The sequence below is a fragment of the Polistes dominula genome, unplaced genomic scaffold, assembly GCF_049000335.1.
Source record: "Polistes dominula isolate Pdom_NZ unplaced genomic scaffold, Pdom_raw_medaka contig_31, whole genome shotgun sequence".
NCBI classification, from domain to species: domain Eukaryota; kingdom Metazoa; phylum Arthropoda; class Insecta; order Hymenoptera; family Vespidae; genus Polistes; species Polistes dominula.
Genome location: NW_028300925.1, coordinates 896,458 through 924,232, shown reverse-complemented (window position 1 = coordinate 924,232; position 27,775 = coordinate 896,458). Strand labels below are relative to the sequence as shown.

The 27,775-nt window shown below is 34.8% G+C and overlaps 1 protein-coding gene across 6 annotated transcripts in view; it reads right to left on the bottom strand.

Annotated features, from left to right (window-relative positions):
* The window catches only part of dac (dachshund family transcription factor), a 218,567-nt gene that overhangs the window by 15,550 nt on the left and 175,242 nt on the right, over positions 1–27,775 (bottom strand). For all 6 annotated transcript variants that reach the window (XM_089171329.1, XM_015317706.2, XM_015317701.2 and 3 more), the window contains one exon: positions 919–1,065. In XM_089171329.1, coding sequence (XP_089027455.1) covers positions 919–1,065 — 147 coding nt within the window. The remainder of the gene's footprint in view (positions 1–918; positions 1,066–27,775) is intronic.

Here is a 27,775-nt window from a genome sequence, read left to right as displayed (position 1 = left end):
AAGACGAAGATGACGAGAAGGATGACGAAGACGAGGATGAGGACGAGAACGAGGAGGAAAGAGGAGAGAACGGTGACGAGGACGAGAATGAGAACGTGCCAAGGAGAGAAGTAGAGGAGGAACCATTTGGCAGGAGGCAGGCAAACAGCCAACTGAGCAGGAAATGTTATATCGGAATAAGAGATTTCACTTAAAGGGTTTCGCGTTTGAGTTTTGGTAGTGACAGGAAGAAGGGTGCCGTGTTCTCTCTCTCTCTCTCTCTCTCTCTCTCTTTTCTTAGTACTTCTCTTGCCGGAGGATTCGAAGAGTGGGCGGGTTAAATCTCGAAGAAAAGGAAGAAGAAGAAGAAGAAAAAACATAGAAGAAAGAAAAGGATGGTGAATAGGCTGATAGGACGACGATGATATACCGAGAAGGAAGGAAGGAAGGAAGGAAGGAAGGAAGGATCAGGTGAATTTCACTAGAGGATAAGTAAGGAATCATATTCTAACGGGTGTCAGTCTGTTTACTTTGCCTTGGCGAATTAATTAATTCCTTCTAAGATCACTGCCAACCTCTAGGGATGTTGATCTCGTTGTGAAGATATTCAACGACTTCCTATCTTTCAACTTGAAAATCGTCTTCTCTGTCTCTTGGTAATCCGATCGAGGAAAGGGAAACACGATAGAGACTCTTACACGATCACATTATTCTTCTCTACTCTGTCTCTACATAGGTCAAAGTTTAAAATGGACATTGGGGGTGTAATCGTGATTTAAAGACGTCCAAGATTACGATCGAATATAAATTAAAGAAATAAAAACCAAAACACGAAAACGAACTTGTAAAGAGAAGAGAGATCTCGAATAAGAGATACGTTTGAATTTCTTTGTGATGGTAACTGTGTGTATGTATACGTTAACAGTTGTATACACTTACCAGTGATCGCTCGAACTTGCTCGGACGAAGCTCCCGTGGCTTTAAGTGCCTCCTCCAATTGCGTGCGCCTCTTTATCTCTAGATCTAATTGCTCCTGCAATCGCTTTCTCGCTCTTCGTTCCTTCTTCAACCGTTTTTGATAGACGACTGAAAAAATATAAGATTAAAGTAAGTGAGAGTTGGTTCATGATATAGCGAAGAGATTTTAATTAATTTCTCTTGTTTTTATTTCTTTATATATATATATATATAATATTATTTTCTTTTGTGCTTATTATCCGTCCTCTCTTTGCCTTTTCTTATTAAAGAAAGATGAATATTCGTCAAGATCATTTAAGATAGCTCGTTGAAGTATATCTCGGTTGGTGGTCAGAACCCTGGAGTGGTCAGAGTCAGTCAGAATTATCACGGCCTATCCTAACTACAGCAGGGGGTTTCGCACGGCCAACATCGAAAGTCAAAATAATGCTATAACACGAACGAGCTCCGATTGTACGACTTTCGGCTACCGTCTGTCGTCTTAGACCGGTTGTTCGACCCACACTGATGTTTCTTAAGTCGATATCAATGTTTTGTATAAACAACACTAACACCTTTGTCACTGTCTCTTTCTTTTTCATTTTCTAAATTTTCAGAAATCTATCAGAGACTATAAAGATTCTAAAAATATTTGTTTATCATGTTTTATAAGCAAGACTTTTTACGATGTTTATTAAGACATTATTTATGGTTATGATATCGGTAATTATGTGACGCGATTTATCTTATATAACAAATGCTTATAATATAAAATATATCGTAAAATAAATTTGTATAATTTTCTGACTTAAGTCTCTATCATAATTAAGTATCATTTATTATATCACAGCCTTGTAAGTTTTTTTTATTAATTGTCTTATAATAGTTATGAAAGAAAATTTATTTAAAATATACAAAAAATTTGAGTTATCAATCAAATTCTATGGTAATAAAATAATAAAGAAAAAAGGTCTAGTTAATCGGTGCAAACAGCTCATAACACACAAGTGAAAAGTTATTACACGTTGTTATCGGCTTTTGTTCCCCTCGTTACAAGATCTCAAGAAGTAGATAATAATCTTACATTAAAACGTTATAATAATGTATTTTCTTAGTATGTGTCACGGTTCAGTCGATTGCTCGAAGAAAGAAGACTTCATAGAAAAAAAAAGTGATTAATTATTATTAATAATAAATTATTCATGTGATGATCATTGTCAAGATTTGAACGAATGGAATGCATTTAGTTTTATTGTTTTTTTTTTTTTCGTCTCCCATCTAGGAAAAACATAAATACGATATTATGGTCTTAAGAGTACAGTTTTTCATCCTTTTTTTTTTATTTTTTGATCTTGTCAACTTATTTTTTGACCCTGCCCTGATGCGAGAAGGATACATATATATATATAAAAAGAGAGAGAGAGAGAGAGAAAGAGTGAGAGAGAGGGATTGAGTCTCGATCGATGCCTTTGAACCCGCCTCCTTTTCTTCTTTGCTCGCTTTAATTATTTTCCGTCACTGTGAACCAGCGGCGGCAACCTATTGTGTTCTCTCTTTCTCTCTTTCTCTCTCTATCTTTCTATCACTCTTTCGCTCTCTTTTTATTCAGCGTGCAGTATCTCTCGCCATTGGCCATTTCGAGAGGCGATCTCGCGAACACTCTCGGCTTTGTTGTCGATACCTTTATCGTTCAAGAAAAAGATATATATATATATATATATATATATATACAGAGAGAGAAAAAGAGAGAGAGAGAGAGAGAGAGAGAGAAAACAGCAATAATAATATCGAACCGGTCGGTTGAGCTCTCCGATACGTTGAATGTGTCGTCGTTTCTTGCCACGTTTTCAGTGAACGTCGAAAAGAAAAATCGACGTTGAATCTCGTGAAAAAAACGCGATCGAGAGAATTCGATCTCAGGAATTCTTTTCACATCGATGAAGAAAAAGAAAAAGAAGCAGAAGAAGAAGACGAAGAAGAAAACGAAGAAGAGGATGAAGATTGAGAAGAAGAAGAAGAAGAAATGAAGGGAAGACGTCTTTGCGTTGTAATATTTTTTTCAGTTTCTTCATGTTGCGTCAGGTATATCAACGGTAGAAAATACCCAAGATGGGTTGCCGTCGCATACGCAAATCAACTTTGTAGATTACTTTCTCTCTCGTAGGATGATAGACGGTAGCACGAGTCCGTGTCGCCTTCGGGCAACATCTTTTAAACTTCTCTTCTTTTCTTCTCTTCTCTTCTCTTATTTTCACCTTTTCGTTATTAAAGACATCACTTGAGAACTTCTTCTACGCATGAGTTACGTATATATAATTTTATGCATGTGTAGTGTGTATGAATTAATCGATTTTTTTGCTCGTCGCTCTATTTATTAGATTGCTATACACTGTTAAGCGTTTATTGTGAAATTTGAAGAAAAAGTTTGATGAAATAATTAAAAAAAAAAAAAAAAAAAAAGAAAAAAATTAGGGAAGAGAAAAGCTTATGTATTATCATCGTTGATATATTCATCGATCGTTATAAGGCATCAGCAGGTGGGCACAGGTTGAGCGTCACTGATACGTGATTGATTCCCGGCAGACAAGGCGCAGACAACCCCTTCGGCCCCTCTACTCTCATCGTCCTCACCGCTCCTCCCTTTTTTCCCCATTTCTCTTTCCCTCTTAAAGAAGAGTAAAGACTCTCCCTCTCTCTCTCTCTCTCTCTTTCTCTCTTTCTTTCTCTATCTTTGAAATGATCCTTCTTACTCACTTTCGTATTAAATTCTTTCTAAGATGTATCTTCTCCTTCTATCTTTCAATATTTTCTTTTTCTTTTTATTTAATCATTCTTTTCCTACGTTGCAAGGATAAATATAAGGGGGGTAGAAAAAAAGTGTTGTAGTCTATTTATTTCCCTCTTTGTTTCTTTCACTGTTTTTCTCCTTCTCTCCCTTTCTCTCCCTTTCTCTCTCTCTCTCTCTCTCTCTCTCTCTCTTTTGGAATGAAAGAGAGGGTGAGGGTACGAAGGTGAAAGACGCAGGAGGAAGGGAGGGAAAGAGGCATTATGATGCAAAGATGGCGCGCCGGCAGCACCCTAGAATTAGCTCGAGCACTCGCCATTGGCCGCTCGGCAAACCACTCCTTCGGTAACAACCGACTGCATACGTTGCATACTAAAGGATACACGCGAGCGGCTAAACTATTGACCAACTTCGAATACAAACCACCACCACCACCACCACCACCATCATCACCACCACCACCACCCCACCATCACCAAGTAGAATTGTCCTCCTCTTAAACTCTATCGTCTTCGATACACTACAATGTTATTCATTCTATTATCTCGCGTACAATCTTCTTCATTCTTCTTTCCCCTAGTAAAATGATTTAGTTGTTTGGTTATTTAAATGTTACTGTTTATTCGTTCATCGTTGTTTTGAAATTTTGTTTTGCAGAATGTTTGAGAGTTTATTGAATTTAATTTTTATTAAGTTTTAATTACTATTCAAACGATGAAAATTGCTGGGAGTATTTTTGAAATCTTTATTATCTTAGTTGTAAGAAATCTATGAAAGGATGTTTGATAATTTTGCGAGTTTTATTTATATTTGATTTTCATTAAAATAACTAACGCGAAGATCGTTAAAGATTATTCTTTAAATCTTATTATTATATATGTAATACAATTTTACGGAAGGATTATTTTATTATGATCGGGAATTCAGTGGACACGAACAAACAGTTGCGCGTGCGGTCAATGAAGTCATGTTAACTCGAGCGAGAAATACCGTGAAAAATGTCTTTGCAGAAAGGTATTATACGACCGATCAGAATGTTTTTAAAAGATTTCAAGATATCTAGAAAAAGAGAGGAAGTGAAAGAAAGAGAGAAGGAAAGAGTGTTGAGAATTCGATGTGGAAATTCCTCCGACGGATAGTTTATTCTCTTTTGAAAGTAAGGAATCGCCAAAGTGGACAATAGTTGTTCCATCGTTTAACAGAAAAGAGAGAGAGAGAGAGAGAGAGAGAGAGAAAGAGAATTCTCGATCTTCCTTTTAAAGTCCCGGTAACTCAACTTGAGTTTTTTTGCGAGAACTTCTCTTTCTCGATTGTAACTGCCGTGTAACATCTTACCAGTACTAAATTGAACCTAGCACACAGTCGAGCTCACCCGTAAGTTTATTACCGGTGGTCAGGTACAAGAAGTTAAACATATTTCTTCCGAGATACAACATTTAAATAATATAATAATTTTTAACAAAAATTTTATATCTTTCTCATATATATAATATATAAACAGACAACAAAAATTAATAAAAATTATCGATAAATAAATTCAAGATGATTCAATTATTTAAATTAATTTATACGAATTGAACGTCATTTCTATTGAACGATAATAATAATAATAATAACAATAATAATAATAATAATGATTGTATTAAGAAATTCATTGGACAGAGTGGTAAGGTAAAACGTAGATTCCAAGAAGCGAATGTATGGAACGGGGATCGATCGTGACGTCGATCACGAACGAACGAGCATCGATCTATCCAAGGCAGTGTGTATCGAGGTTAACGTGAGTCGCACTTATTAGTATATCCAACAACGATGATGAGGAAAACGACGACGACGACGACGACGACGACGACGAGGATTGTGTATGGCGTTATTATTGGCATCGTCCAGGTGAATGACGCGAGCCACGCACCGAGAGAAAAGAAATCCGTGGTCGTTTATGAAATCAGAGCTGGTTGGACCGCCAGCATGATTATCCAGAAAGAAAGAGAGAAAGAAAGAGAGAAAAAGAGAGTGGGAGGAGGAGAAACAATGATAATGATGATTATAATGATGATAATGATGATGATGATGATGATGATGATGATGATGATGATAATGATGACGATGATGATGATGATGATGATGATGATGAAATGTAATAGTATTAGTGAGTAGGACACAATGACGAGGACAACGATGCTGTTGGATGAACGACCGGACGTGGCAGATCGTAGATAGGCGTGCATCGAACGAGAAAAGTGTAGAGGTGGAGAAGAAGTAAAAGGTGGAGGAGAATGGGAGGAGGAGAGGGTGAGAGAGGGTGGTCCATTAGATAATGTAGTCAACAGAGAGAACGGGCTCTCTCATCGGGCACGTCAAAATACATCAGCTACCGCTGTGCGTTCGCTCAGAAATCCTCCTCTGACCACTACTTTTCTCTCTCTCTTTTTATCTTTATCTCTCTCTCTCTCTATCTCTTTTTCTTTCTATCACTCAATATATCTATCTCTCTTTCTATCTCATTTTAAAGTCCTGTCGGTAAGGACTCACAGTGGACTCCCCACGTCGAAGATCCACCAACTCGTACATGCTTCTCTCTTCTGTCTTTGCTTTCAATGAAAGAGAGAGAGAGAGAGAGAGAGGGGAAAGAGATGAAAAGTTAAAAGTGTGATAGATCAAACCTTTCTGTCTCTTTCTAATCGGTTCTTTCCGATATCGATATATTGGATCTCGAATTTGGATTTCTAATTCCAAGAACAAGTCCGATTCTTTATCTTCTTATTTTTTTTTTTTTTTATAGGAAGCTTGCGATTAGGAAATAGTTGAAGCGATATTAATACAAAAAACTAGGGAGAAGAAACAGGAGGGAGGGGGCTAATGTTTTGAAGAAACTTAAGCGTTCTTAATGAAATTTGTTAAAAGTACCTGAAATTGGAAAGGAAAGAAGAGAGAGGGTAAAAGGGGGGGGGGTCTGCTGCTTTAAGGTGAATGGGCAATTCGCTTTGGTGCTTGCCGACCGCAAACAATCAGTATCGAGATTGTAGGAAATGTAATAACCGAATCCAATCAGGAAACCAACAGAAACTAATATAGAACCCGTAACTGGCGCCTTACCCGGACAGTATTTAATACTATGAGAAAGAGAGAAAGAGATAGAGACAGAAAGAGAGAGAGAGAGATAGGGCCTAAGGGAATGGCAATACAATTTACATTTTCATGCCACATCGACCATTCCAAACATCTGGAACATTGCTTTCGTCAAGAAAATGATCAGATTCTACTTTGATAAGAAAAATATCAAATAAACGAATAAACGTACGTGTAAGGATTATATCCATTTTTCTTTTTAAGGAGAATAATTTTTAAAAGAAGACAGAAAGTAAATAAATAAATAAATGAGCGAATAAAAGATAATGAAAATAATTCAAAAATATTAAACAATACTGGAATTTTCTTGGACACGATTTATTATGATTTATTTTTAAAGATCTTTCCTATTTTTTCTATCTCGAATTATTTATGGGAAAAAAAATCGAACAAATATTGTAGTATATGGAAGAAACGAGAGGAATGATAAACACAAGAGTTAGGATTCTTGTAGAAGGAAATTCAAAGAGAGAGAGAGAGAGAGAGAGTACTTGGTTGTTCAAAGCCTACCTCTGGCCGTTCCGAAATTAGCATTCGCGTAGGATGCACGGTCTAACTACTATCGACGTTGTTCCAACTATAATCGGCCGAGTGGTACGAGGTTAAGTGTAATATTATTCAGCAGACAGCTTTGTATGGATATCGGGAGCCGTATAGTGCAGATGCTGTTCGTTGCTCTGCTGAGAAGACGCGAGTCGTCTGTCTACATAGATGCTATGACGCGGGACACTCAAGAAACCCTTTTCTAAGGGTTGACTAAACGACCCTTTTGTTATCCTCTTCCTCTTCTATCATTTATACTAATTGACCGAGAAACTCATTTGCACGTAGCTATCACGCTAATTAGTTATTTAATTATTGTGTCACTATTTTTTAATATATTTTTTCAATCAGAAATAAATGAATAAATGAATGGGCATCTTTAAGAAATGTATATATTAAAATTTGATTGTTGCTTATGTTATAAGTTCGAGGTTAATAACATTGTTTCTTTCTCACAATCATTGAAATTATATGATTGACAATTTTTGCATAAACGAGATAACACGTTTAACGACAATTTTTTATATTGTAAATATGATGATTTTTTTTTCTTTTTTAATTTTATTTCAATTATAAAAAATACAGAAGTCAATGGAAACTTTGAATTATATTTGACTTATTTATTATTAAATAAAACAAATATATATTTTGTATTAGAAGATAGAAAAATTGAGAATGGAAAAGGGGGTAAAGAAACTCTTGTAAGGATTTGAGCTCTTTTTCAAGAAGGTAAACCATGTGACTTTCCCTTCGTTTCTTCCTCTATCTCTCTCTCTCTCTCTCTACACCTTCGTACAAATATCAATTTCGTCAGTGACAACTTTTGGCATAGCAACCCTCCGTTGCTGTAGTATCACGAGGAGACCCATATGGAAATGGAGATCGGTCATCGAAATCCAGTTTGCGAGTAGAAACATCCCGAGAGGGTCAGCCCCACCATCCCTATCTCTTTCTATTTCTCTTACATATTCTTTCTTTTACGCGTTCCTTCTTCGTTCTGAAGTGCCGGAAAGTCAAAAGCTTTTCGCTCTTTCGCGTATTATTCTTTTATCCGATATCGTTCAAAGGCAAAATCCACTCTCCATCGGTTGATCGACGTTCTTACCAAAGATGTTCGAAATCTATCTCTTCCTCTTTTCCTCTCTCTCTCTCTTTCTCTCTTTCTCTCAAAGTAGAAGAAGAATTTGCACCCTGGTCTGTTTAATCTCGTCGATCGTTATCCTTCTCCTAGGATAAACCAATTATTATTAACATCCGCCATGTATTTCATCGAACATAACCGAGCTTTGTTTATCGCCTATCGCGATCATTAAATAGCTGATGAAGGAGAGAAAGAGAACTTAAATGTCAGTTGTAGTTATAGTGATGATGGTGCTGATAGTGATGGTGGTGATGGTGGTGGTGGTAGTGATGGTGGTGGTGGTGGTCTGGATCGATGAACACGTGCAACTTCCTTCTTTCTTTTTGTTTTTATTAAGTCAATGTTTTATTTCCTCTTCGACGTTTTATTTTTTTTACGTAAAGAGTAATTCACACAAACACTCACGCACACACTCATAGACATGCGCTTGCGCTCATTTCGTTTATATTTCTTTTTTATTAAAGACGTTCGTCGTGTTTCCTTTCTATTTTCTTTTTATATATATTTTTTTCCTCGACTTATCCAAGGATCTTATTTATTGTCACGAAAAACATAAACGATAAGATTCTCACTTGGATGAACTGTACGTAACGGCCGAGAAGAGAAACTAAACGGTGTGTAGAATTGCGATGGTTAAGTTACGTGCGAGTAAAGTAATATGAAAATATTTACTCTCCGGCTGACTATGGGTCATTCGAGACCATGCGATCTGGTTACCTGCTTCTCCCGCATACGGACACGTAATAGCCGAATCCGGCTTTGGCCTCACCACTGGCACCAACCGATTCTCCTCAAGGAACTTTACCGTATAGTTTATTTCTTTCTTTTTTTTTTTTTTTCATATCAAATATTTCTATACCGATTGTCATAATATAATCATAAACATTATAAAAGTATAACATTTTTTTATCAAATAATTATAATTATATAGATGCCCAAGAATCATCTTAAATTTGGGATTTTTCGTTTAATATTATTGATTTAATAAATAATTGTTTTACATGCGAATTATTAAGAATAATCTTGTAACTGAATTCGTAATCTCTTATCGAGTTTAGGTGAATAAGCGTAAAAACGTGAAAGAAGGAAACGTTTGTTCACGAATGAAAGGAAAAAAAGTACGGCGTGTGGTTGGTCTAGGTCGTTTCTAACGCGAAAAAGGGGATCGGTATCTTTACACGTTTCTTTATCAGCGTGAAGCAGCAGCGGCAGTTTTCGAGGGTTCCGTGTCTGTATGGGACGCGTGTTTTATTGCCCGAAAACCGACAGATATCAGGATTATGTGCTCCGTCACCGTGCGACTTCGTGTGACCTAACGAAAAAAATCAGTTGGGGAAGGGGAGATTCGAAAACCTTTTCCTTCTGGGTTGGAAGGGTGGGTCTGAAGTGGACGGGGTTAGCTTGATGTGAATGTAACGCGATTTCTAAGCTACTCTTTTTAGGTTTCTTGTGGTGGGGGTTTTTTTTCTCTCTACCTACCGTAAAAATCATTGACAAACGAAACGATTTTTCGATTTATTTTCTAAAGGAATCCATCGAATAGATTCGTTCTAGGATCTCTACCAGTTTGTAATTTAAGATGCCGAAGAAGTGGAAGATCACGAAGACGATGAAGACGATGAAGAAGAAGAAGAAGAAGAAGAAGAAGAAGATGAAGAAGAGAATGAGAGAAAGATAAAGAAATAAAAAGAGGATAGTCTACGAAATGATGGCAGGTGGAAGACGGCCGACCTCCCTGGTGATCGGCATCTTGAACGTGTACACCACCAGGTATATATGGATATCGCGTTACACGAGTGTTCGGCACGATCGACTCGATTCATCGAAGAAGAAAAAGAAGAAGACGAAATGAATTTCTTTATTTTTATTTTTATTCCACTTATTATTATTTTTTTTTTTATCAATTCGAAAAATTATTTTTTATGAAAAGTTGTACAAATATTATTTTAATAATTCCAAATAAAATTATCACTAAACTTCTCTCTCTCTCTCTCTATGGTATCTGTAAATGTAAACGCGTATTAAATTGTGATTGCTTCAATTCGAAGACGGTGAAATTAATTTTATTATTATTCTACTTTTATACTTTTAATTAATTTTAAAATATTATTTTTCAGGAAAATTGTACGGCCATTATTTATAAATACCGTTAAATAAAATAATTACCAAGTGTTTATATTGTCTCACGTTATTTTATATTTCACGGAAGAAAAAGTTTACGTCATATATACATATATATATATATATATATATATATATAATATATATGTGTATATAAAGATGTACTCTCGCGTAGGCTAACAAAAAATCACCATTAAACTACCGTATGTCTCCTTGGGGGATGGACCCTGCGTTTTGCTTAGCGACCATCACGCATCTAGGAAAGTCCGATGATGGTAAACGACGAAAATAAAGAGAGAAAGAGAGAAAGAGAGAGAGAGAGAGAGAGAGAGAGAGAGAGTGAGAACAGAAAGGAAAAAAGAATAAAAAAGAAAAAACGATATTAAACGCACAAACACGATAAGCTAAAACACCTCTCTCTCTCTCTTTCCCTCTCTCTCTTTGTTGAGTACGAAAAAGAGGGTCTTTCTCGTCCCTAGTGATCGCTCTTCGACTCTTCCCCCTCTATCTCTCTTTCTCTCTTTCCCTCTCCTTTTTCATCGACATTTAGGGAAAAACGTGTACGTAGGAAAAATGAAACATCATCGTTGTCGTTCTCGAGAATTCTCATCGACATTTCTCTTGGATAAAAAGAGCAACACTGATGTTAGCTCCCGGAAGTGAGTACGAGTAAGAGAGATAGAGAGAGAGAGAGAAAGAGAGAAAGAGAAAGAGAAAGAAAACAGTAGGGTGCCTGTTTTTTTGATAGAACAAGTTAGGGAGGGAGAGAGATAGAGAGAGAGAGAGAGAAAGAGAGAGAAAACGTGAATGAGATGAAAGTAAGAGTAACAGAAAGAGAGAGAGAGAGAGAGAGAGAGAAAATAAGTGAGTTACTTGTGGCTTTTAGTTGAATAAACATCGACACGGATATCGCATAATCTATGCACACTTCGCACAGCATGGTCGATCGATATCAATTAAAAAGGAGGCTCGATCGAGCGACTCTATCTCTGAACGATCTTTCTCATTCTCTTTCTCTTTCTCTTTCTCTTTCTTTCTCATTTGATTTCTCACTTGAATAGTCGTATAGCTACCAATAACGATCGCCAGATGTTAGTTTCTCGGTGACTAGGATGACTATGACGACGACGACGACGACGACGACGACGAAGCTAGCGTTGCTAGTGTTGCTTCTGCTTTTGCTGCTTTGGAAATGCGACTTTATTTATACTTCAACGCGAGAAGAGATAACGCGCGGTGGGTTCTGTGTTAAAAAAAAAAAAAAAGAAAAAAAAAAATCTCCACCCGGAAGGTCTATGCGATAAACGAGACGTTTTTATGTGTCGTTGCTCGTACGTTTCTCTCGTTTACTTCTCTCGAGCAGTGCTTACTATGCAGAATTTTTCTTATGGCTTTTTCTATTAAAAAATAAAAGAAAAGAGAGAAAAAAAAGAAGGAACACATAGGAACGCGCGTAAGGTATTAATAATAACCGGTCAAAACAATTCCTCTTCTATTTTGTTTATACCTTGCGTATATAAAATATCCTCTATTTTTCCATCCCCTTTCACACCTTTTTATTATTTTTCCCCATCTTCACATCTTCATTCATTTTCTCTTCTACTTTTCTAAACTTAAGTTAAATAAAGTGAGAAAAAGTAGAATAATATTATTTAAAAATGAAATATTAATTATCTCAGGTATAAGATAGAAATACAATATTTAGAAAATGTTCATATTGTGTTTGTTTTTACATTCATCTAGAAAATAATCTAAAGTTCTTTCTATCCTTTTCTTCCCCCTCTCTTTTCTACTCTTTTTTCTCTACTTTCCTTTCCTCTCTTCTCTTCTCCTCTCCTCTCCTTTCCATCCCGTTTACCTTCTGCCAGAAAGCAATATCCGTTATGGCCAATAAACGCAGCCGCCTCGAAATAAGCGAGCTATCGAATGTCTTTTCGATTGTAGACGCAACCCAAAAGACGTCTTTTCAATGTATCGATGTCGATTGACGCGAGATACGAGATCCCATAAAAATTTCTTAGCCTATTATTTTACATTTTATCGATTATAATTCTAATCACTTTTTATCAAAGATAATATTAATGAATTTTTTGTTTTACAAACACAATTTTACAAAGAACAAAAAATAAAAAAGAAAAATTTCGAATAATATATAGAAATCATTTTCTAGGAATGAAAAAAAAAAAACGAACAAACAAACAAACAAAAAAAAAAAGCAAGAATTGCAGTGTATCGCATAAGACAAATTGAAATCCTTTGAAGACGATCTCTCACGTAAGGGTTGAAATTCCCTTTGCTGGATGTTTAATGCTGCAATCTAGGGGCGTGATAAAGTGCCAAACGAATGCCGAAAGGGAATCGTGAAGCATGAGCGACAACTGTGGATACGTCGTTTAAATTTCCTACAATGCTTCTACAAGCCATTACATTGTATAAACAGAGAGGATTGTAGGTGGTGTATATAATACCAACTGAGGGATCCCACGAGAAACCCCTTCGAGAATTCAAACTCTCGTGTGTGGTTTTACTCTCTCTTTCTCAAAGATTTACGCAACCCTTTTCCTGTTCCACTTCTTTTCTTTATTCTCGTTTTACGAATGTCTCTTTTTTTCTTTCTTTTTTTTTTCTTTCTTTCTTTCTTCCTTTGAATCGGACGGTATTATGAAAATTCTCTTTGCTTTTAAAGTACTTTTTTCTCGAGTACTTTTTCAAGTACTTTAAGTTCTTCTTCCTCTTTATCTTTCTATTTTTCTTTTTAAAAGAAAAGATAACATATATATATATATATATACTTTTTCGTTACACAGATACAAATTGAAGGCTATAAAAATTAGAATATTTTCTCTTATTATTTTTTTTTCTTTTTGTTAATGATTATTTTTCATATCTCAAGGTAAAATATCTTAACAATAAGTAAATCACCCGAAAACGTTTTCCCTTTATTCCCATACGACAATGCAAAGTTCTACTAAATGTTTCAAGACCCCAATAACCACTTTCTTTCTTTCTTTCTTTCTTTCTTTCTTTCTTTCTTTCTTTCTTCGTTGCCTTCTATCCCGAGAATATGCTTAGGCTCTATCTTTCTCGTTTTCTCTTTCTCTTTCAGTGTTGGCGGAAGAAAAGAATAACGTTCTTTGCATACTTGGATTAAAAGGCAAACAGTCCTTTGCTTCTTACTCGAGAGGATGGGAGTATCCATATCCGTTGAAAGGAAATTTATGGGAATTAATATTGGCTCCCTTGGGAAAAGGAAGGAGGAGGAGGAGGAGGAGGAGGAGGAGGAGGATAAGAAAAAGAAGGGGGAGGTACGGTCTGTCCCAGTGTATGTCTCAGGGATTCGCGGAATGCGACTTTCCGGCACACGTGGGAGGGAACTTTAAGAATTTAATTCCTTCAATGTATACATGCATACACATATACATACATATTAATTTTATTTCTTTCATATTTCTCTTATCTTCTTTAAGAAATACTATTTTCATTGGTTCGACGAAATTCATCTATTTGAAATAATAAAGAAATAATGAACGGAAACATTGAAATTCTTCTTTTTAAAATATTCAAATATAATATTAATTAACAATTAAATTCTGTTATTTCTTTTATTTTTAAAGTTTTACAGAAAATATTTATATTTATTTATTACTCTTTTACTAATAAAATTCTATGTTATGTAGTACATTTTACGTATTAAAAAAAAAAAAAAAAAGAAAACAACAAGAAGAAAAAAAATATAAAATTCATCGATTTGATAAAAAGAAAGAAGAAATAAAACAAAAAAACAAAAAAGGATAATTGCATTAAATTATAAGTTATATTAGAACGGATATGTTAATTTTTTGCAAAACGCCTCTTTAAATGTTCCATTATGAAAGATAAGAAAATGAGAATAGTCAAAAGGAGAGACCATTAATCGTGTCGACGAAAAATTAGGCCTACCTACTAGCTAGCTCGAAGTCTGAAGGTCCGAGACTGTATCGCCTATCTAACAAGGATTTAGAATGCTAGGTATTATCGTGGCGAAAGGTTTATAGCCTAATGGAGACGTATTTCTTCGGAAGTAGGGACGGGCTAGCCAAGGGAGCCGCCCCTACGTTTCTTCCGAAGAAGAACCAAGCCGCTTATTCGTGTTACCGGAAGGTGTTTGCGGGATTGACTCGTGCCACGTTCCTTGTTTCTTCTTCCTTGCTTTGCAAGACTCCTCAAGAGAAAGAAAAAGAGATAGAGAAAAAGTGAAAGAGATAGAGAGCAATAAAGTAATGGCCGGCTGTCCTCCTCCTCCTCCTCCTCCTCCTCCTCTTCCTCCTTCTTTTGTCCGATATCTTAGTAAATATCATCACGGTGCTCACTTTACACACACACCTATACGTACGCACACTATTTGCCTTAGCATACGATTTTAATCTATATGATTGATACGATAATGTTCCAATGAAAATATACTATATTTGATATATTAATTATCTAAGCATTTTTTTTTTCATCTTCCTTCTTTCTATTTTAAAAGAATAGGCTTGGTTCATTTGAAAAGTAGTAGTTGAATATACGAGTATTACCTACGAGAGGTTGACGATCACTGATCGTAATTACTCAGGCCGTTAGCGAGACATCCAAGCCGAGTGCTGAGTTCTATGATGGATCACGCGACCCGTATGATCAAGGAATGGGTCTTATCGTAAACGGAAAGATACCCTTCCCCTTATCTTCTTCCTTTTCCTGCTATTCCTTATCCATAGATATTTATGCATTTTCAAATTATTTTGATAAAAATATGATAATATATTAGGAACATGACACATATATATATATATATTGATAATAATATTTATTTATTTTTTTTTCTATATTTTATATTGAATAATGCATTTAATAAAATCATTCATTTATTCATTCGTTCATTCATTTAATTTAATTTTAATTCAAGTTTTTTTTATCGTTAATGCAAAAATACCCTCCTCCTCTTCCTCCTTCTCTTACTTTTACTCTTTCTCCCTTTTTTTTTTTTTTGCTTTAAAATTGAAGGATGAATTTGACGAGAAGTTATACGTTAGTTGATTCATTGAATTTCATTAAATAAAATGTATTAATTAAATTCTATTTTATTATATTATATTAAGTTCATTCATTTAATTTCTATTTCATAGAGTTACCTTTAATGTGTATCGAAAAAAGGAAAGGTTAGATTGGATCGATTTCTCGAACGTGTCTTGGCCTTCGTTTGGTGGTATTAAAGGGGTAGATCGTTCGGTAATTGTCGGCAAATATTACAATTTCGTGGAAAGGGGGAAGAAACAAGGTTGAAAGAGAAAGAGAGTGAGGGTGAACGATGAGAGAAACGATGGCCGACGCCAGACGATACTGGTTATATCTACTTGAGAGGAAACAACATATAATGCTTCGATGATTTTCTTCGGTAGTGAAAGAGGAGGGTTGGTATCGAAGTCACGATTAAAATTTTCTAGAGAGAGTGAGAGAGAGAGAGAGAGAGAGAGAGAGACAGGGAGATGGAAAGAGCCTTTGATACAATTATTTACCAAGCAAAGGTCCCGACAATCAATGTCGCCTTTAGAACTGAATACACGTTTCATTTTGTTGTCTTCAGCAATATACACGCTCTCAATTATTTATATATATATAAAATTACTTCCCTTTATTTTCTTCCCATCTTTAAAGTAAATTGCGTAAAACGTTTTCAAAAGCTTCATCGTGAAAATAAGTAAAATACATATACACATCTCGATATTTCTCAACGTCAAACTAATGGACACGCAATAAATATGGTTAGGTAAATGAACGAGTTATACAAGATATTTCGATAATATCCTTAAAACAATGTATCTTTGAAATCCAATATGGTGCCAGATATTTATCATAAAATGTCGAAGCAGATGGCGTGAGACTGAGAGAATACTAATTACTTCGTAATACGTTATTCGTCTGGTCTCTTAAGGATCTTCTTCTTCGTCTTGAAGTTCTATGTTAGTTATAATAATAAAAAAAAAAAGAATTATTCGACGGGAACATGTGAGTAATAAATAAAGAAAAAAAACAAAAAAAGAACAAATTTATTCAAAAAGAAAGAGAAAAAAATGTATTCTACGAGAATTCGTTACGAAACGAAGCCAGGGAGATGCTAGTGAGTATCAAGAAAGTTAAGAAGAAGAAGAAGAAGAAGAAGCCCTTCTCGAGATGTAAGCCACGAAAAGAAAGAAAGAGAAAGAAATAAAGACAACGAATGAGAGAGAAAGAGAAAAAGAGAACGTCTCATACCGGACTTATTCATCGTCGATCTTTTCCCATCGTCGTCATCGTCTTCGTCGTTGTCGCACGCACGCGGTGGTAGGTATTAGAGTATAGCGTTCACGTATATATATATATATATATATATATATCTATATGAAATTGCCCTAGTAATATCCGGCCGTGCCGTCACGGTGCTTCGTACCGGTGTAACGTGACCATTCTGTTAATGAAACCGCTTTCCCCGTCGATACATCGATACCTTGAAGGACTCCAACTCGAAGGATATTTTTTGCCCTTTCTTAATACCTTCCTTCTCCCTTCTCTCTTCCCTTCCCGTTACCTTTCTTTTAATTCTTTTCTATTTCCTTTTACCATAATCAATCGTTTGTATTAATCAATAAAATAATAGATATATATATATATTATGATGCTCCGGTCACGCGTGGCTTTGGGTTTGTTAGAAAATGTTGATTTAATATAATTCTAAACTATTTAGTAAATTATAATAACACATAAAATAATACTGCAATTAGAATAGAATATATAAAATAATAATGCAATATAATAAAATATAAAAAGCAAGGTTAATTATGTCATATGTAAATTTGTAAGAAAACGTATGAGACGTGATATATCGAAATGATTGAATTTCAATCGGCGTCATCTATTGAAAACTTCCAGTACCTCAAGACCTAGATAAACTTTAAATAATAAGTTCTTAAATTAGCAATAAAAAAGAAAAAGAAAAAAAATCGCGATAAAATCCATTCTATATTTTAAATTGAAAAAATATCGTACAAATAAAATAAATTTCATTAAAATCGGTTTAGAAGTTTCAGAGTTTATAGAAAACTAACAATATGACACTAAATTTTTATATATAAAGATATAATATTAACAAAAAAAAAAAAATCATGTTAATGTTTTATTTCTTATAACATTTTATATGTCAACGAAAGACAACAATTATTTTTTAAATTATAAACGAAAAATAATATAAATAAATATATAATTATTAAATTTGTCTTAAACGTGTTATTAATATACATTTATTTTCGTAAAAAAAGAAAAAAATAACAAAAGAAATTATTCTATCTAAACAAAAAATGAATAAAATTGTATTCATATGTTTAATAAAATAAAAAATAAAACATTTTGATTTATCAATTTGTGCAGGGCACGTATGTATATAAATAAAAAGAAAAAAAAGAGGAAAGAATGATTCTAATCGCTGTGGGTAAACTTGCTTTTACTTCGTACATACAGCAAAGGTACAATAGTATGTACGATAAGAATAACCAAAAAGAAAAAAAAAAGTAAAGAGCGCGAGTGGGTGGTGAACGATTGCACCCTTTATTTTCTTTCTCTTTCTCTTTCTTCCTTTTTCCTAGGAACGAAAGCATAAAAGCTCGTAGTATGACGTTTTACAAAGGGTCTATCAAGCGCGGAACGATCTTGATGGCCAACAGATAGGCGGAGGGCCGACTGCAATTTCATCGTCCCGCAGTCGGTGTGTTGTCGACGACGATGTTACGATTTTTACGACGCTCCCTTTACAACCAACGAAATGTAATTTTCTGCGATATGTGTGTGAGAGAGAAAAAGAAAATATTTATTGTCCTATTAAATTACAAAAAAACTTATTACTTTATGCAATTTTATCAAATTTCGTTTAACAAAAGAAAAGACAAAAAGTAGAATATTGACAAATGAATTTAATTGATAATTGTTTAAAGAGATGTTATGTTATGTTAATACAAATGAATAGTCAAAAGGATGAATTTAATCATAGATTATCATTTGTGACATCGAAGTTTCGCAAGAAAGGAACAATATTTCTTGTCTTATTGTATTACAACAAAATTATTATTTTCTACAATTTTATCAAATTTCTTCTAACAAGAAAACAAAAAGTAGAAACGACAAATGAATACAATTGATATACTCTTTTGACGAGATTATGTTAATAAATACAATTCGATAGTAAAAAGGATGAATTTAATAATAAGTAACGTATATAGCATCGCAGTTATACGATGTAAAAGAAAAATTATGCATCTAGTATCTCTCTCTCTCTCTTTTCTCTCTCTCTTTCTTTTTCTCTCTTTCTCTTGAGTAATTCTACTATTTATTTTACTTTTCGTTCGTACGGTGTAAAACGCAATGGTAGAGATTTACGGGCTCGTGAAATCGGTCTCACGCGAGCCACGTCTTCCATCATAAAGCACCACAAGTCTACCTTAGCGTGCTTCGTTATCTTCACTAGCAAATTTCACCTGTGGTCGTTTCTGATATTTTCTTTCTACTTTTATTTTGGCGATATCTTTGTTTTTTTTTTCTCTTTCTCTCTTACTTCGTCAGATTAGATGAGAAGAAAATATATTATATTTATTTCCTATTGTTTCTTGGACAATTAACCAAAATTAATCGATACAATGTAAAGTTTGATTATTGTAGATGACTTAGAAATAATTATGTTTCTATTTATGTATATTCGGTGAAAAAGAAAGAAAGAAAGAAAGAAAGAAAGAAAGGGAAAGAGAAAAGGAAAAAGAACGAATACTCATCTACAAGGACTAAGCTTTGTTTACGTCTCTCCAAGAGTTCGGAATCAACGTAAAACTTGAATACGAGGACATTTTAACGAGTGAACGGTAAATCTTACGATCGAATTATTACCAAGAGATCCACGATTCGCCGTCCGATCGTAAAAGTTTTCATTTGCGACGGGCGCAACAAAGAAATATCCCGAATACCCGAATATGGGTATTCTTCGTTAAAAAAGGGATCCCGCCTAACATGAGACTTTTTTCTTTCTCTTTCTAACCAATCGAGGAAAAAATACGACAAAAGAGAAAATAAAATGAACAAAGAGAAAGAGAAGAACTTGGTCCTCATGTAGAAAATTGATTTTTACAATTTATCGACGCGTAGCTTCCGTTTTCGTCATCTTTCTCTCTCTTGCTTGCGTAAAAAAGACAAATTTACGATACGAGCTTGTGTATACGAAAGCACCTTCGACCGGTTAATTGGGAAGAACCGGTGCCTAATCACGAGTGCCACGAGAGGAAAGAGAGTTTGTTCTTTGTTCCGTGCGAGTGCCCTCTACCCCCTCCCTCGGACCAACTCAACTCTTTTCACTCATCTAACACGGGGTATCTCTAACACGGGGTTCTTCTTTCGACCCTTCTTCTTCATCTTCTTCTTCTTCTTCTTCTTCTTCTAGTTCTAGTTCTTTCTTGTTCTTATTTTCCGTCGGCTTGCTTTGTGCTTACTTTAATGTCTCTCTCTCTCTCTCTCTCTCTCTCCTTTCCTTCCTCCCACCACTCGCCTTTAGTGTAATCTAAAAATACACATACACACCTTTTCTCTTTCCGACGATGATAGAAAAGTGATTTGAACGCACTATAACATGCTACTAGCTATAACTACAAATAATCTTATACAATAGTGTTTTCACTTGTTTGATCGGATAAAAATCTCAAAGAAGAAGAAAAAGAAGATCGGTGTATACTTTATCGATCGATAATAGGTATAGTGTTTTGCGTTCGATCGTGCGATCATCAACGGCATATCGGTTGAACGTTGCAGACGAGAAACGTCGAGCAACGCAATGCGCCAGTCGCAGTTGGGTCGAGATAATTAGGTTTGAGTGCACTCTGGCCGCCGCAGTCGGTAACTCAGTTATCAGTGGACACCCCGCGTACAATGGCTATCACAACGGCATCAAACATAACGCATCAATTAACGTGAACAATAAGCGAGCCGTGAGAGCGAGGAAGGGTGGGTGGTGGTGCGGAGTGTCGGCACCGAGTGCGAACGTGGAGATCCTAGCCCTTCCAACTCATCCCCACCCCCTCTTCTCTCTCTCTCTCTCTCTCTCTCTCTCTTTCTGCCTTTCTCTTTCTCCCTTTAACTATATCCCCTTCTATACTCTATGGTTACTCTTCCTATTGCTCTCGTTTACTGTTAGGATGTTTCAATTCATTTTAATCGAGATTAAACACACGTTATTTGATTACGCTTAGCCGAATTTATTTAAATTCAGATATGTATTCAGAGAAAATAGAGATATATTTATTATTATTAATATATATTGAATTGTACAGAATTGTACGAGCAGAGATTTATAAATGTATTTACTCGATTTAATCATTTTTCTATGCCAATACCATTTGGTTGCCCATTTCGAGAAAAGATTATCATATAAAACGTATACAAATTAATATACATTTACTATTCAATTTTATTGCAATTTAATATAAAATGTCTAATTAGTTTAAATAATAGTAATTAATATATAAATCGTGCGAATGGTTAAGATTGAATTTCAATATTTGTTAAGATATTATAAATCAAGTTCAATTCTTATACTTTTTTGAACTTTTAAATATAAAGATACGAAAAATTATAGAAAAATCTAAATTTATAAAATAACAGAGTTTAACAAAAGTCACGCTTGTTTTCGAATTCTCTGTTATCGATTATCGAGGTAGTTTCGAAATGGGGTGGTAGACCTTTTCGATAAGTCAGTATGTTCGAGTTCTGGTACTGGAAAACGCATCTCTCCTTGAACGAAGGTACATTGAATTAGTAATACCCGAGGTCTTAGAGCCGAAGGGACTTGTAAGCTGTAATTGCATTAATCGCAGTGATATTTTGGGCTCAGGTGCTTTCGCGCCCGCTACGGCTCGTTAATAGCTACCATTATCGTTCTCACTCCAGAATGCTGGACGAACTACTATTACTACTTACTAACCGTTCTGCACAGGAAACTCTCCACCTGTCTCGAACTTTCTCCAGAGTACTCCAAAATCGCTTTCGAGTTTCTAAACCTATCGCGTAATTTAAATATTTTTACATTTTTATTTGTGTTCTTCATACTCGATAAAATTTCGTTTAAAGAAAATATAAACATATATCCGATTTCTGTACAAATCATCGAATTTCAAATTATAAAACGTTTCATTGTGAGTGTTTAAGATCAGTTTAAATGATATATGCTATCAGTTTAAATGATAGCATATATATATATTAAAATGGAATACAAAAATATACGATTATTATCTCATCGTTGATAGACGAGACGTGTCCAGTCAGGATAGGAAACACAGTTAGAAGAGGAGAAGAGGAGAAGAGAAGAGAAGAGAAGAGAGTAGGAAGGGTAGAGAGTCGAAGAGGAGAAAGGAGGAAAACGATGGCGATGGAGAGAGCTCGAGATTAGGGGGTTGGGGTGAGGACGAAACATTAATCTCTCGCGGTGGCAATATCGGGACGATGATATTCGAGGCACGAGTATTATACGAGACGGTGTCATTAGTTCGCGGCGTGTGCGTGTGGCCAGGTCCAAAGAGTGAAAGAGAAACACATAGATAAAGAGAGAGAGAGAGAGAGAGAGAGTGTATGTGTGTATATGTACGAGAGAGAAAGATAAGCGTTGGTCCATGCAAGAGAAGGTGAGTATATATACGCGTGTCTCTTTCTCTCACACTTCTGTGCTGGTATTGGACGGTAGTATCGATATGCAGGAGCGTGATAATCGATTGCCGCATTCCTCGAGATGGAGCGACGTTGGTGCACGCTTTGAATACGAGCCAGAGGGCCCTTGCTCGTGCAGGACGCATACGAAACGCTTTCGGGCCCCCTTCCTTCTTTCCTTCACCCTTTTTTCTCTCCTTTTCTCAAGCCATCTTTTTCTACCTTGATAAAGTCGCTTTTTCACTTGGCGAATTCGTCACGAGTGACGAATCGATTCGATCACCTGTCGATCTGCTATCTTTGTAGATCGGATTTAAAGATTGTTCAGTTTTTGTTTTTGTTTTCTTTTCTTTTCTTTTCTTTTCTTTTCTTTTCCTTTCGTTTTTTTTTATCGATCAACCAGATTTTGTTCGTGTAAAAAGATGAACACTCACTCTTCTTTATATATTTATTTCTCTTTTTTTTTTTTTATATTGTTTTCTTTTTTATTGAAGATTTAAATTAATGATAATATATAAATATACTCAATGATAATAGTTTGTTCTCGTCGATTTATTTAACAAAACGTCCTAATCGTTCTAGTCTCTTGCTTTAATTCCTTGTCTAAAGATACTGAGAGTCATGAGAGGAAGGGCTAAGGATTCGAGAAGACGTTAAGGCACTTTCCAGAACCCTTACTTCCTATCGTTCGTAGTAGTGTTTGGCGGTTGCGGTTAGCGTAATTACGGAGAAGGACCCCTAGATTGTGCTCTTCTCTTCTAAACCGCGAACGTCTTAGATCCACCGTCTTCAACCTTCTCTCCCTTTTCCTATCCTTGCGATCTTCATCCCTTTCAATCATCTCTCTCTTTCTCTTAACGTTTAAATTATCTAATCGTTAAACCATTTGATTTTCGACCGATGAAATTACTCCGATAAATTTCAACAATATTTATCAAAATAAAAATTTCATTGCATACTTTTTTAACCCTTTCTAACTATGAACTCATCTCTGACGTGTCAAAACTATTTTTTTTTTCTCAGAACTAGAATGAAACGAATCTAAGTATGAAACAGTTTTATTCAAAAAATACATATGAAAATTATATCGTTGTACTGTTATGTGTAAATAAAAATTGCATAAAAATACAAAAAAAAAATAAAAAAATATGATCAATAATAAACCAAATATTTGAGTTTTGATAAAGTAACACGAAAATCAGGAAAATTAAATGAGAATTAGCACAAAGAGCAAACTAAACAAATAATTATATGTTAATATAATTAAATAAATATACAATTGAATAATTATACTGTTTATATATTATACTGTAAAGAATTATAAATATCATCTATAACGTTGTACAAAAATTGTATTACTTTAATCTAAATTTTGAATTATCTAATTTAATTATTTATTATATTAACATTTGAAAAACAAATGCAAACAAAATTGACTAAATAAAAAAATCGTTAAAAATTTTTTTTGTTTAAATAAATATTATCGTTATAAAAAAAAAATACTTTTGATGGTATCAATGGAATTTGTAAAAAAAGGAACATCAAACGGGAGTGAGAGAAGAGAGATAGTTAGGATGGTGCAATAAAGAGGCATCGTCGCGCCATCATCGTCATCGAGTTCGCGCGTTCTCTCCCCATCAGGGTCTATTAGGGCGACGATCGTGACAATCGGTCCAATGATTACAGCCGAAACATAATCGTTAACGCGTACGACCCATTAATGACTATGGACCATTCTCGATGCCAAATTGGTAATGGCGAATGGGCTCGAAGCAGCTCAACGCACCAACAACAACCATGGCTGACGTGATGCCCTTGATGAACATATTTGCAGGACATACCCTTAATTCCCTTTATGACAAATCTAAATTTAAGGATACTGCTGCTAGCGTTATCTGCTTCAGACCCATACGATCATTGCCCAATATCACTCATATTTTCTATCTATAATATTTTCGATGATTTATGGGAATGATCTACTAAATATAAATTAACCTTAATTAAATTCTATTGTATGAGATCAAATTTTATGGTACTATTATTTTAATTAGTAAATACATCTAATGTTTAATTTTCAATATTGAAAATCTAATTATCGAATATTATAGGGATATCATTTTTTAACTTTAATCGAAACAAACCTTTTTGAATGATCTCTGGTTACTCGAATCAAATTTATATTTAATGTAACTTGTTATATTTCGATTAATAAATAATAATATTTTATCGTAATCAAAATTATTTAGTTACAGATAGAATTATCCATTATTCTATCATTATTTAACATTTGATTTTTTATACTTAAAATTTAATTATCGAATACTATAGAAATATCTTTTCTTAAGTTTAATCGAAGCAACCCCTTTGAAGTTACAACGTACCTCGTCTTATTATTTGAAGCAATAGGGTTACAACTGAGATCATGGAGGTGGGATGAGGGTGGTGGGTAGAGGATTTTGAAGAAGGTGGTAGTGTAAGAGGGGATGTTTTATCGTACTCGTTGGTACTTGGATTTGGTTGTTCTTCCTTAGCTACAACATAATTTATGAGATTCTCCGTCTGTCCGTGTGGCTTTTCCTCGCAATGTTATAATTGGAAATATGCTTACGACCGTAATTCCAAGTAGAACAGGGAGAGAGTAGGGTGAGACCACGTTTACTGCCAATAAGGGACGCATGCATAATAGAAAGCCTATGTAGTAGATGGTGTACTCGGCTGGCCGACAGAAGGACTTACAACGGGAATGCTACTTTACGAGGACTCCTATTACGAGGGTTCTGCGATCTGCCTTGTCTTTTCCTATACAAGTGTCCCATTCTAAATCGAACTCATGCGTACAATACAAAAGATATGAGAACGTGACAAAGAACTCATGTTACTACACATAGATGCGAATCATTGTATTCAGTGGATTCCTTATTCATTGATCAAATTATTGTTCATGTGAATTATTTACAAGTTAATATTTTGTCAAGATATAGAATATTTTCGTTTTATTTACGTTCGAAATAATTACACATTGTGTATAGATATTTTCAAATAAATGGCATACTAAATAAAAAATAATATGTATATCGTAGGTAGTTTGGTGAGTGGGAGAAAAGAGAAAAATAATCTGGTTGGTGTCGTCACTCGAGTATAGGGTGACACCATGAGTAATAATGGGTTGCTTGTTACGCATTCTACGCGTTTTATTTATTTACACGTTCCACCGTGTAATTTTCGCATAATTCGTGGTTCCGTTCGCAGGGTGTAACGTGATCTTTAAATAGCGGTTTACGAGTAACTTGCTACGGGGAAAGTTCATCGCTTTTATCTTTGATTTTTGCCTACGTTAACGAAGAAAATTATTAAATAATTCAAATAATATCGATAATAATTTATATTTCATTCGAAAATTATTTTCTAGGAATTTCAAGCCAAAATGAAAATAATTTACTTTTTATATACATTTGTTTTAAATTTAATTTTAAACAACATTTCCTATAAATTTATCACGTTGTCAGAAAAAAAAAAATATCTAACATATGGTTTTCTTTTTAACATTTAAAACAACATGATCGTGAATTCCATTCCGCGAGAATCTCTAAGACGCTTAGAATTCCCATGCTTGTTGCCTGCAGTCATGTGAATACATACAACGTAGCGTTACTTACACGTATACACATATACACGAATGTTTCTACCTGTCATTGGTGGCCCGAAAGATTAAGCACGAAGCAAAGACGATGGTCCTGTTCTCGTTGGTAGCTAAAGCAGCACATCTGTGATATACTATACACATATTTCTCTCTCTCTCTCTCTCTCTCTCTTTATACACATATACATATACATATACAAGAACGTTCCCAAGTAATTCGCGCAATTTCATCTAAATTCCGTAACGACGAAATTTCTCGCGTCGTCTCTCGTAGGCAGAACGTGCTCGTTCGTGTAAACCTTCTTGTACGAATGTTGTGTTACAAACGAGTTTGTATATATGTATATACATATACATGTGTATGAGTAGTTGTGTGTATATATATATATATATATATATGTAAAAGTAAAAGAGAATGAGCAAGAGAGAGAGAGAGAGAGAGAGAGAGAGAGAACAACAACTTTGTCTCTCTCACTCATGGTGTTGCTTCTTACTCCTTCTTTGGTTATTATAGTTTGCTTGCTACAGTATTTCCATGAAATACGATTAGATCGTTGGTACACATCGTCCCTCTCTCTCTCTCTCTCTCTTTCTCTCTCTCTCTCTTACTCACTTACTCTCACTCACTCTCATTCTCTTTTCTCTTCGAACTCCTTTCCGACGTGGCGCGTTTAAACCACCATACTGCTGGCACTCATGGCATTCTAAACATTTTACTCGGAAAGCTGGCGAACATTAAAATGCCATTGTATACGAATATGCACCTTTAGCTTACAACATGTACTCATAGATACGTAAATATATGCATATATACGGTGTATCTTTATAAGCAAATATGCATATGGCGTAAAGTTTTGTATATAAATGAAAAGAGGAAAATTATTATACAAAAAAAAAAAAAAAAAAAAGATAACGAGAGTAAAAATATTGATAATTCGATTATTTTAATATACTGTATATAACATTATTTTTCTACGAGTGTTTATTTTATGCATTTGTTGAATAAGTTTAACGAGATTATTTTTCTAAAAGTGATAGACTAACAAAGTACAATATTTTCATCAGCTTTTCGTTTACTTCTCTCTTTCTCTCTCTATCTTTCTCTTTCTCTTTGCATTCTTTCTAATAATAAACAACATCTTTCTATTAAAAATTATGTAAATGCATTATACGATTAACATAGTATATTCAAAGACATGGAATATCTTTTTCTAATGGGTCTATTGTTATTATAATATTATAATAATTAGTTCGACCATGGTAAAATCCACTTTCGAAAAATCCAACAAGCACAATCTTCTTCTTCTTCTTCTTCTTCATCTCTCTCGTTTTTTTTTTTATTATCTTTTTATTATCCGCTCATTCTTTCCATAGAGGAAAATAATCCATCATCGAAGCTATTTTTTTCCAGTTAAGCTGAAGCATCGTTTCGCGTAAATAAGCCCTTTACGTTTTATTCCTTTCTTCTTATCATCATCGTCGTGGTCGTCGTCGTGGTTGTCGTCGTCGTCGTCGTCGTCGTCGTTATCGTCGTAGTCGACGTTGACGAAGAAGAGTAAGAGGAAGAGGTGAAGAAGGAGGTAGAGGTAAAGGTGGAGGTGGAGGTGGAGGTGGAGGTGGTGGTTTTCTCTCGACTCGCAGAATATTCTTTCCGTTCGGCTGGCAGAAACATTACACGCATCGCGTATACTTGCCCAGGTAACCGAGAAATTCACCCTTCCGGCGTGGTAAGTCTGACTCGAATTCATTAGCATCGCCG